The sequence below is a fragment of the Anopheles aquasalis genome, chromosome 2 (assembly GCF_943734665.1).
Source record: "Anopheles aquasalis chromosome 2, idAnoAquaMG_Q_19, whole genome shotgun sequence".
NCBI lineage: Eukaryota > Metazoa > Arthropoda > Insecta > Diptera > Culicidae > Anopheles > Anopheles aquasalis.
Window position 1 is genome coordinate 49,508,614 of NC_064877.1, and position 11,387 is coordinate 49,520,000.

Sequence of the window (11,387 nt, forward strand, 5' to 3'; positions counted from 1 at the left end):
AAATCATCGCCAGGAACCGGAACACTTGCTTTGCCTACCGTAGGTAACAGTTATGCTGGAGAAAAATACCAACGGTTGGGGATACCGCTATTTGGTTTTTATGTTCCCATTGCATGCAGGGCTCGGGTGCTCGGGTGGAAAACTCATGTTTGTAACCTCAGCACCGCTTCCACCACACCGTAGGGAAATGGGTGCCTTGTCAACGGACGTTTTCCCTTTTTGTGGATCGATCGCCCGCACGCTCTCCGTTCGGGGCCAAATGTTTCAATCTATCGCTCAGGAAACATTAATTGAATCGAAACGATGGCGATGATCCAGCACGCGGGACAAGCCGTTGAACTTTATCAATCCGCCGGAGTTGGTGTTTTGTTTTTAAGTTGCTATATTTTTTTTTTTAAATTTTCAATTGCATACCATTATCACATTTAGTACAGTCCTGTGCCGATTGCGGTGTCCCAGGCTGAACAGACAAACAACAATAACAACACTTATTAATCCAGCTTCCAGCTACGAACGGACGGAGGCTGCTATTTTCAATTTCTTTTTGCTAAACGGCGATAGCCGGCCCTGTTTGTTGACGAAACTGTCTTCATGTCTCCTGTACTCTGTGCGACGGGAATGAAGAAAAGCTAATGGCACTGAACCATCCGTGGGGCTGCTGATAAGACCAACGCGCGCGTGGTATGTTGTGTATTCGTGTGTTAGATTGGCACCAGGGGACCCGTTTGCTTCACGTATTCCTTGTTCTGCGTCGATATTCTAGGGCTTGGCGAAAATGTTATCTGCTGATTCATCATCATCACCTTGGAGTTCCTCGTCGGCGACACCGAATGTGGGGCTCCTGGTGACCTAGTTCCGAGGAACCTTTCCATCCACCGTCAATCAGTCATACGGGAACACTCTGTGGGTCTGGGTCTTGATCTTCTGCAGACTTTTCCAGACAAGCTAAAGAAGTTAGATTCCTACATCCGAAAGAAAGTTTTATGAAGTGTATAAAGTCTTCGAAACACGTTAAATGTCCAGATCCTAAAACATACAGGTGAATGCCTGAATCAAGAAATCGGTTCATTCGGTAGTGCTTCCAAGTGAAATTGTTTTACTTCAACGATCCATGTGGGAATTGTAGTTATGCCAAGGCACGAAGGAGGAGGAACGTGGCGTGGCGACAGGGCTGCCAACACGCGGCCAATCGTGGCATCGGTGGCGTTGTCAACAGCGCGCCAAAAGCCTGCGGTGGCCGGAACCCGCTGTCTGGAACTGCTCGAGCAGGCCGTACAGTGGGAACAGCGCATGTCAGGAAGCGACGGCGTACGGGTGTCGTTGGTCGAAATCGGCGATCTATGCTTCGCTACCAAGGTGAACGATAAACAAATTATCTTCTGCAACAACTGCCGCCCTCCGGCCCGCCGTAGCGAGGCGTGTACGGTTGAGGGAAAACTTAACGTTAGAAAAGGACTCGACGGTTCGGCGCAGGGTTCAGTTCCTCGTCAGTTGTCTTCAAGAGCGGACCTAAACCGAACAGCAAGTATTCCGAGGGTGCCCGATACCGAGCAGAGCATTGTGGTAGCGGTCGGTGTGGACAAGAGTGACCTCTTGGTGGATTACCTGTTTCTTGCGGCGGATGGTCAGCGCTGGTTGAGGGATCCTCACTACACCCAGCTACAGCCCACCGATACCGGCAAGCTGAATCTCAACGCGGTCTCATCTCAATTCCATCGTCCTCGTGCTTCTACCCAAGACGACGGTAACGGCACCGATCGGGACGAAAGTGCATCGGTTAGGTTCATCTTTGACCGATCGTTACCGAACAAATCGTCGTCCATCGGAAGTACCAAGAGCCAGAGTGCGCAACATTTCGAACAGTTCTGTGTCAAGTGCCGAGTTTATCTGTTGGAGCATTTCCAAACGTTTCGTAACAACGTCAGCGTGATGTCGCGCGTAAGTTAACCAAAATGATGTTCCCTTCCCTTTCCTGCTTAACGCTCCAAAGGAGTCGCTTCCGCGTACGAGCCTGTGGTGGGCCACGCTTTGAAGCCTATGAACTCGAAATGGCTATCAAACATGAACACTACGCCCAAGAAATGACACTGCATTGAGGCCACGGAATTCTACGGAATATCGATTATCAACCTGAACCGGATTGTTCAGTAGACAGTGGAGCGGTGGATCTATACCTGTGACAAGACGAGCTAGCAATGGTAGCCCTCCAGCCATTACCGGACACAGTGTGTGGAGCTAAGCATTTCCCCTTACCGTCTCGATGACGAATGCTAATCAATATGCCCATCCTCACTCGGTAGCGGTAGAGACCACCGTGTATAAAATTCCATTTATAATCCTTGCCACGCTGTGACCCCGAAAACCAATGGTGGCCCTTCCGCATGTAATGACTACGTGAAGGGATACTGGCCGCGTTGGTCCGCCTTCAAGACACCGACGAAGCAATTGTGATTTATTTAATTTTTCGATGTGACTGTTTACAAAGTTGCTTCCTTGCATGATTGATAGCAGCTGCCGCAGCAAAGCCGACGACTGATACGAAACCTCGGCTGTGTGGCTCGTGAAACGAAAGAGGAGATGAAACCTCGCTCCTGGGAGAGTGCTTGGTAATTGATACTAAGTATTGATGCCAAATCGTGCACCGGGACCTGGTGCAGAGGACACCATGTTCGGGCCAGGGGTAAGATCCTGTTCATGCCACGAAATCACCGTTCGAATGCATGATTGCAGTGTGTACTCGGCTGATAAGTGAGTTGATTTGGACATTTTGTGCAACGGCGGATCCCACCCGGAGGCAAAAGTATGCAACTTGTTCTACGAACCGCCCTATGCCTCGCTCATTTTGTGTTGGAGTAAGAAGGAAACACCACCCCGCACCACTCCACCCCACACCACACCACAATTCGACTACGGACACGTGTGTTATCAGCTGGTGGCAGTAGCGCTGAGCCAGGAACACTCGATTTGATTTAAAAGTTGATGTGTTGTTGGTCATAAAGCGACACAGAAGCGATGCTCTGTTCTATAGGCAGTAGGCCTTGCAATGCAAAACGATTCTAGCGATTGTTCCGGCTATGGCGCATCATCAACAAGAACGGCACGTGATCACCATGCGGGCGACGATGGTTGCGATAGATGGAAGGAAGGACGCGTGTGTAGGCATCCCTGACGGTGCGAAGTGCGGACGATAAGGGAACGTTGTTTCTTCCGGCTCGAAAAGAGGCACAGTTTCGGCCCAAACACACCGAAAAAAGACAAATTGTGACATCGGCAGGGCTGGGAGTTGTTGTTGCTACGCAGTTCGAAATTGCCACTAAGGGTCGTGTCCGGCACCGACTCTTTCGACTGACCGACCGGCGTCTGCCCGATTAGGGTCCGCGGCGAGCGCAACTTGAGTGGTGGCGCCCTGGGGTAAAATATACTTTGGACCGATCAGCAAATGATTGTTATTCTTTTTTTTTTTGCTATTAAAGATAAGCCAACTAATGCTGTGGGTACACTGTTCAACAAGCAATGTTGCATCATCAAGTGATCGTGCAGCGATCCAGCACCTACTGGTGCAAAGTTCAGATCGCGAGCAACGCCTTTTTTGGAATCAAAGCAGCCTGCACGAGACATAACCAGTAATACTTACTTTTACTGAGGAATTAATTAAAAATGACGATAACACGCAATCATAAGAAGAATTGGTAACGTTTTATTGGAAAAGGACACGTTGGAGAATCCAAAACATTACACTGATTTCATTGGCAGTGTCAATGGAATGCCGCGGCTCAGTTCAAAGTCCATAGTCCGCATGGAATCTCCTTAGATAGAGTGCATTCGAGTCCATTGCGGCGGTTGCTTTGGGACTGGAAAGCACAGTTAGTGGACGAACCGGTTGAATGTGGATCCTTTTTATTCCGCTGATAACGTTGCGTCCCATGCGCTCGAAGCCAAACTCGTTGTTCGACCAGACCGGATGATTTAAAAAAACATCCTTCCGCAACTACCTGTTGCTATCGCTGCGAGGACTCGATAAATAGTACAATCGCGGCCGTCAGCGAGCTGTCAAAAATAGTAGTCCGCCCGTGTTCACCAGGAGAGACCGGGGCCTGCGGTGCAAGCACGTTTTCCATTTTCGCACGAATACCCGTTACGTCACGCCAAGGACCGGTGCGATGTGCTGCGCTTTCATGTGATTTTTGCGGTGATTTTGATAGACGATGATTACCACCACACAGCGGTAGCACGCGATGTAGGGATGCGCTAATTAAAGAAGACAGCGACGCCAATCATCATTTCATCGCGGCATCACCGCTTCCGGAACCGTTCCGTTCGTTACGGAACAAGCACGAGGAAACAGTGAAAACATGAAAACTTTCATCCCATCCTCTGCTCCTCACCTAGAACCTTTCTATTTTCACTCGTCAATCGGCCTTCCACTACTTTGCACCTGGAACGAACGATTTGAAATGGAATCTAGCCAACCGATCAGCAATAGCGCCCGGGAGGAGTGTACGATTGAGAAACTTTCTAGACGCTGTCGATGCCACCTTTATTTACTTCTCCATTCCGGGTTATTGCACTGTTTAAGGGAATCTTTAATATGAACGGGTGGTAAAAAAGAACTCTTCTCTTTCGATGTTTCGTTTCCAATCAATGGCAGTTTTAACAATTGATTGTATCCCTAGCACACGTTTCCATTGTGCATGAGAAACTATTGAGATTATTGAGCAAATTATTTTGCTGTCCATTCTTTCCACTAAGAATAACAGTAATTGCAAAATCGGTGCCTTTAGGTATTGTACGCTTGTGCTACCTCCTTTCGTAGGCTAGCTATCGATCAAATTTTGCATCTAGTTCAACCAGCACCTCACCGTTTCTCCAACACCAACGTACAGTTGAGAGTATAAGTTGGCCTATATACGTATTTTCGGTTACTACGATTTTCGATCTCTTCCGAACTTTTACTACCAGTCGCGCGGCAAATCGGGGAAATTGGTTGGCGCAACCGGGTGACTAGTGGTTGCAAAGAGTCGTAAATCAAAGCCAACTCCGTTATAAATGACTGCTTGAGACACGGAAGAACCGCGTTACTCCAATATATCGTAGTTCGCTTCACCGGAAGCGATCAATAGATCCAACCGACTAGCGTTATCCACAGCGAAAGCGGTCCTTGCAAATATTGTTCGGGAAAAACAAGGCGAATAAAAGAGACAAATAACCCAGCATTTTTAGTCACATCGAGCACGAGACATCGCCGACGACCGCGATTTGAAGCTCTTGTGCTGTGCGTGCTGCTTGCCAATACCACACACAGTTAAGCAAAACCGTAGCAACGGCCCCCAGGAGCCAAAAACCATCGCTCTCGTCGGTCATAAATAATCATAAACATTCTTCCCTGCCTTTCAATAAACCCCGTAAACAAGTAAATAAATAAGTGGAAAATTGTGCGAACTCAACTACAGCCTACCGGGGGGCGTTGGGGAACTGTTTCACGGGAGGCACTTTTTTTTATAATTCCTCGTGAATCTGCCGCCATCCAGCGTAGGACCACCGATACCGTTGTCACAAGGAATGGAATGTGTTCGACAAAATTACCCTCCGTGGTTCCGCAAAGGTACTCCGCTTCCCCGTTGCCAGTGAGCGTTGCGTGTGTGTTTTTCCTTAGTTCCGTGTGTTTAAACCCGGAAGCATGGGAGAAGAAGGAACAATTTATTGAATCGATAGAACGTTCAAACGCAAAAGAAGTTGATTTGCATGTAAGTTTATTTACTAGATGCGTTTCCGATTGATAATGCACCCGAGGGTAAGGGAAAGATAAATTATGGGCGTTTGTTTTACTGCCAGCGTGGGGTGATACACAACTAGGCAAGCCGCAAGTGTGCCATGACACTTGCGTAGCCATCGTAATCTACGATACAGTTCATCGGGACCTCTGATTAATTGCAACTGTTGACTAAGGATCACCATGGCGACACTCTTGTTTTTTCCGTAAATACGAACATGTTTTCCTCGCTTTCTTGAACCATCATCAATGAGATCTCGCGAAAAAAACACAAAGATTGATAATACAGTAAACAACCGTGTGTATTGCGTAAAAACAAAAATAACAAGCACAGCCAATGCAAAACAGCCATCCGGTGAGCTCTATTTATGCTTTAGCTCTTGAAAGTTATTCTTTCATCAGTTATGCAAAAGAAAAAGTCACCCAACCACCGAAACGAATTCGATCTTTTCCCAAACGTTTTGTAATTGCCGCGTCACGCGTCGAAAGTGGCGTCGGAAATCCATTAGCGTTGGGTTTCTGCAAACGCTACTCAAACAGTAATTACAATGACAACCATGGAAATTTGTGTTTGTTGATACTACAAAAGCCCTCCCCCGCCCCCACATCAGACCCAACAAACGCTAACAAACGGAAGGACCTCGGCTCGGTTCGGTTAGGCAAAAATCCATCTGAATGTTCCGTAGAACCTTACAACGGCTCTGCGAAGTTCAGAATCTTTCGCTAGGTGGCAGTGTAACGCAGAGGGTGAATGTTATGTATCACCAGAACAAGCGCTGAAAGAGCGATGGTATATATAGCGTGTGAAGATCTCCTTGCTTGTCCTAGCTTCGGCTGGACATATACTAAAATTGGAACGATACAGAGAAGATTAGCATGGCCCCTGCGCAAGGATGACACGCAAAATCGTGAAGCGTTCCACATTTTTTTCCCAGCACCCCATCTCACCCCTTTTCTCGTCGACATATTTTATTTTTTTCCTTCTGATCACGATCCACGTGTCCAAAACCACGCTGGTCACTCAACCGAGACCTCACTGCCCGCCGGGAACGATTCACCGCGTCAGGATTTACAGTGTGTGGCTCATAGCCACCCCTTATGCGACACATGTGTGTCCTAAATCGTAATTATTCACCTGACCACAGGTCCCTTGCATGGCTTTTGCTGACCATTGCGTAGGGGGAACACGTACCGCTGTGAACTTCCCGGTGCAAGGGGTCCTTAGTATCGATTTTTTTTGTTAGCTTTAGCCCAACACACTGTCCAGCCTTTTTGGGCAGTATTTAATGTCTGCTCTGTCAAAAAGGACGTGTTTTAGTTAGAGACCAATCCGTATCAATGAAGAAAGTTGTTTCATTCAAGGTGATAACGTTTGTTTCCGCGATGGCCGCAATGTGTAACCGATAGTTTTCTTTTTCCCTTTTATCCTCAGTTGAACGGTAAGGATTGTGCACCAAGTGTTGGTCTTCGTGGTTCGGAAGGTGGAATAGGGTACGGCGGTTCGTCCGATCGTACCAAGAAGCCCTTTTCGAGACCATTCAACAAAAATCGGCTCGAACCAGCAGCAAGTACGTCTGGCGGACCATCGACGGGACCACCGGTTGTTGGCAAGATGGCATCCAGCAGTAGCAGCGCTGCCACCGGTCCTAGTACCGCCGACACGAGTGCTCTGATGAGGCAGAACAATGAACTGCGCCACCGGCTTCAGGAGGAAGCAAACAACTATCGACGGCGATTGGACACCTACAAACAAGCGCAAAACAATCAGGCCGCGTTGGTGAGCCGCCTTCAGGCCAAGGTGCTTCAGTATAAACAACGTTGCACGGACTTGGAGCAGTTAGGACCGGCGGCCGGCGTCTGTCCGGGAGGAAGCAGTGGTGGCCGTTACCACGGCGGAGGTGCCGGTAGTCGCGAACCATCGCCTACTTCGCGCCACCACATCGGTCACCATGGACCGTCATCACCATCGGATGGCGCTGGTATCTGCAAGTCGGTGGACGCAGGACCGTTGAGCCTGCCGCAGGCCTCTTGTCCGGTTGCCAGGGAGCGAGCCCGATCCCGCTCTCGATCGCAGTCTCCCTGCAGGAAATACTCGGAAGGTTCGCACGACGAGATCAGACACCAGTTGGACGAGGAACGAAGACGGTAAGAAATAAATCGCCAGAAGCTAAGTAGGCCTCGCATCATTCACTTGCCGGTACTCACATAAAACCTCGTTTCAGCTGCGAAAAATTGTTGGTCGAGAATTCCTGCTTGCGCCAGCAGCTGGAAGAATCTCATCGTACCAACGAGGCTCTAACGAACGATCTTCAGAAGCTCACCAACGATTGGGAAAGTCTTCGGGATGAGCTGCTGAGCAAGGAGGATGAGTGGAAGGAGGAAGAGCAGGTCAGTAGTTCTATAAATAGCCTTCTTGGAGTCACAGTGCGTTGAGTGTGTAGGTTTGTGGGACAAAAATGTAAACTTGCCATCAATAGTGTGTACACCAGTGTTTTAGATTAATAATACTGCTGATACTACTGATAAAACAGTATCGACGCGTTGTACTCCCAGAAGAAAAAAAACATTTGAAATTTTTAATTTTGCCTCTGGATCAAACACACTGTGCACTGCGTACACAACCGTCGTGAAGCGGTACGAGAGAAGCGGGAGAGACGAGTTGAGGCTAGAGCGTAAACATCGCAATCGGTGCATGTGGCTGATGATACAGCAAAGCCGTGAGGGAATAAGTGAGGTTAGCAGGTTCAACACAGGAAATGATGATTGGCAGCTCAAGCGTACGATGCTTGTGTCCGACCAGCCAACCCTCTGTTACGACTTTAAGGTCGGTTTGGGTACAATCTGATCCTGCCTGCCCATAACTTGCTCCTTTTAAAAACAACCACTACCTCGAGGACGATAAAAAGATTCCTCATTTACTGAGACGCGTTCTATCATCATCATCATCACAGGCTTTTAATGACTACTACAACAACGAGCATACTAGGCTGCTGAAGATGTGGCGTGATGTGGTGCAGGTTCGCCGGTTGTTCAACGAGATGACCTCAACGACCAAGGTCGAGCTTAGCCGGATGCATCTGGAGCTATCTGGCGCGTGTCGCGAGGTGTCCGGAGCCTGCAGCGGTGTTTCGGTGAATTTGAAGCAATCATCCAAGTTCGAGGTAATGTAGTGTTGGTTTCACTGACCTCTGATAGCTTATTGATGATCATCCATTTCTTCCTCTTGCAGGAAGCTCAGCAAATGCACATCGAGCGCGAGAACTTGGAGCTCAAATCGCAGCTTAGCGAATTGAGAGTGCAATTCGAAGCATCGAAGCAGGAGATAAACCAACGTGAACAGCGGCTGCAGCAGATGTCACAGGAGCTGAAGATACTGGACGAGCGATACGTGCAGGCCGATAGCCAAGCCGTTCAGGCACACCGTATGAACGATGAGGTGGAGCGGCTGCAATCCGCCCTACGTGACATTGCCCATGCGGTGGTGCAGGACGCGGAGGTAAGCGCCTCTGCCAACGACATGGCTGATGGTGGACACAGTCAGCATCTGCACCTCTCACAGCCGATCACATCCGGTATTGCTCCGACCGTCCCACGATCGCCGAAACGAAACAGCGGAATCGGAATGGGAGGCGGTAGTGGTGGTGGCTTGCGGACGTCGCAAGCGTTCGCCGAGGGCACTATCTCGGCAGTGCAGGCTGCCCTGCATAAGTACCAACTGGCGATACACGATCTGCAGGTGAAACTGCAAACGAACAACGACGCCTTGAAGGCGACCAAGAAACAGTTCGAGAACTGCGACCAAACGCGCGGCGTGCTTTCCGGAAAAGTGGCCGAGCTGACCGAAAAGCTGGACTCGGCGAACCATCAGCTCTCGGAACTGTACAAAGAGCGCGACAGTCTACAGAAGACGCTGGATGGTTTGCGTTCCGATAAGCACACGGTGGAGCGCGGTAAAGCGGAACTCAATTCGATTGTAAGTATGCGACCAAGCACGCCCCAATGGGGGGTGGTTCGAAGCATTTTATAATAGATGGTACACGTTTTCTGTTGCTGCGATCTAGGTCGACAGTTTGAACACCGATTACGAAAAGTTACAAAACGTTAACAGTAAACTACAAAAAATGTACGATTCCTTGGAGGAGGAGAAAAAGATGATTGAAATGGAGTTGCAGCGAGTGCACAAGGATAAGGATTTGCAAGAATTGAGTTTAAGGTAAGTGAACGCCGCGCTCATTTGGCCAAAAAACCTCTGCTCTAAAAGAGTATGTTCTAAAAGGATTAAAAAATGGGTTATTAAACCGCATAGAAAATGGGCAAAAGGTTATCAGAAGCGACCGTGACAGGACTCGAACCTGCAATCTTCGGATCCGAAGTCCGACGCCTTCTCCATTAGGCCACACGGTCTACGGGTGGTTGAGGCAGCTAAATACAAACATTTGCTGTTTTCGAATTTTTCCTACTATATACTTCGAAAAATTGACAAAACTTGATCATTTAATTTTTAACCTAATTGACGATAACCACAAATAAGTAGTAAACCGAGGGTCCCATTTCAACAAACTTCGTCATCATTCAAACGCCTACGTAGTTACGGTTACCAAAAATATAGTTGCGTTTTTTTGCTCTGATAAAAATCATTGTATCCGAAAAGATTATCGTGCTCAGGATTTAGTAAGAAAAAACCATTAGCTAAGAAAAAAATACACCTCTCCGTGACAGTGCCCGAGAGAAACACTGCCGTGACCAGGATTCGAACCTGGGTTACTACGGCCACAACGTAGGGTCCTAACCACTAGACGATCACGGCTACCGAGGCGATGTGTACACTGCGCAGAGTTTACAAGTTTGGTTTTTCAATAACAATTAGTTAACTACGCAGATTGATTATTTTGATTAGTTTACATGAACATTGCATATTTTAGTTTCATTTCGTTACACGTTTGATAATAGGCTTCGATTTTTTGTCTTTTTATGATTCTAGAGCGGAAGAAGAGCGTTGCAGTCGACTGCGGGAAGAAACGATAACTTTACGGGAGGAGCTGAACAAACTGTATCTCTCAAGGGATCTGCTTGAGCAACAGCGCATCGAATCGGACGGGTTGATGAACATGCTGGAGAAGCAGAAAATCGAACTGGAGTTCGAGTTGGACCGCGTTACTGGTGAACGCAATGAAATGCATTCTACGTTGGAGAAGCGAAACTCTTCGAATGAACATTTAGAACAGGAAATACGCCAATTGAAGGCCACAGTGGCACAGCTGGACGAAGAACGGGGAAAATTGCGTGCCCAGGCAGGTGACCAGGGTGCAGATTTGGCATCATTGAAAAAGGAGCTCATCAGTGCCGAGCAGGCGCGGCTTGATCTGGATTCGGAGAAGCTTGCGATTAGCGAGCGGCTCAAGTGTTTGGAAATGGAGAAGGAGAAAATTGAGCAGGAGTTAAGCTGCGTCATACGGGAACGAAACGATCTCAGCAACCAACTGGCGGCCATCTCACGCAAAAAGGAATCGATTGGTGAGGAGGTAATGCGCTTGCGGCAGCGGCTGGAACAGTCCAATGAAATGAACGGTCGATTGAATCGATCGCTTGAGGAGCTCGTGAAGGAAAGCGAAGAAAA

At 48.3% G+C, this 11,387-nt stretch overlaps 1 protein-coding gene and 3 non-coding genes across 6 annotated transcripts in view; 2 read left to right on the forward strand and 2 right to left on the reverse strand.

Moving 5' to 3' along the window:
* The first annotated feature begins 6,591 nt into the window (after nt 1–6,591).
* LOC126573673 (U6 spliceosomal RNA) lies at nt 6,592–6,698 on the forward strand. Its single transcript, XR_007608157.1, has one exon. It is a non-coding gene; the product is annotated as a U6 spliceosomal RNA (small nuclear RNA).
* Nucleotides 6,699–6,925: 227 nt separating this feature from the next.
* The window catches only part of LOC126569679 (rootletin), a 14,240-nt gene continuing 9,778 nt past the window's right edge, over nt 6,926–11,387 (forward strand). For 2 of the 3 annotated variants that reach the window (XM_050226935.1, XM_050226934.1), the window contains exons 1-7: nt 6,926–7,132; nt 7,203–7,915; nt 7,993–8,158; nt 8,722–8,931; nt 9,000–9,743; nt 9,832–9,983; nt 10,752–11,387. The exon at nt 10,752–11,387 is cut by the window's right edge and continues 46 nt beyond it. In XM_050226935.1, the coding sequence (XP_050082892.1) occupies nt 7,109–7,132; nt 7,203–7,915; nt 7,993–8,158; nt 8,722–8,931; nt 9,000–9,743; nt 9,832–9,983; nt 10,752–11,387 (2,645 nt within the window). In that variant the 5' untranslated portion in view covers nt 6,926–7,108. The remainder of the gene's footprint in view (nt 7,133–7,202; nt 7,916–7,992; nt 8,159–8,721; nt 8,932–8,999; nt 9,744–9,831; nt 9,984–10,751) is intronic. The other variant, XM_050226936.1, reaches the window with a different exon arrangement.
* On the reverse strand, nt 10,102–10,174 carry Trnar-ucg (transfer RNA arginine (anticodon UCG)). The gene has a single exon. It is a non-coding gene; the product is annotated as a tRNA-Arg (tRNA).
* On the reverse strand, nt 10,506–10,577 carry Trnah-gug (transfer RNA histidin (anticodon GUG)). The gene has a single exon. It is a non-coding gene; the product is annotated as a tRNA-His (tRNA).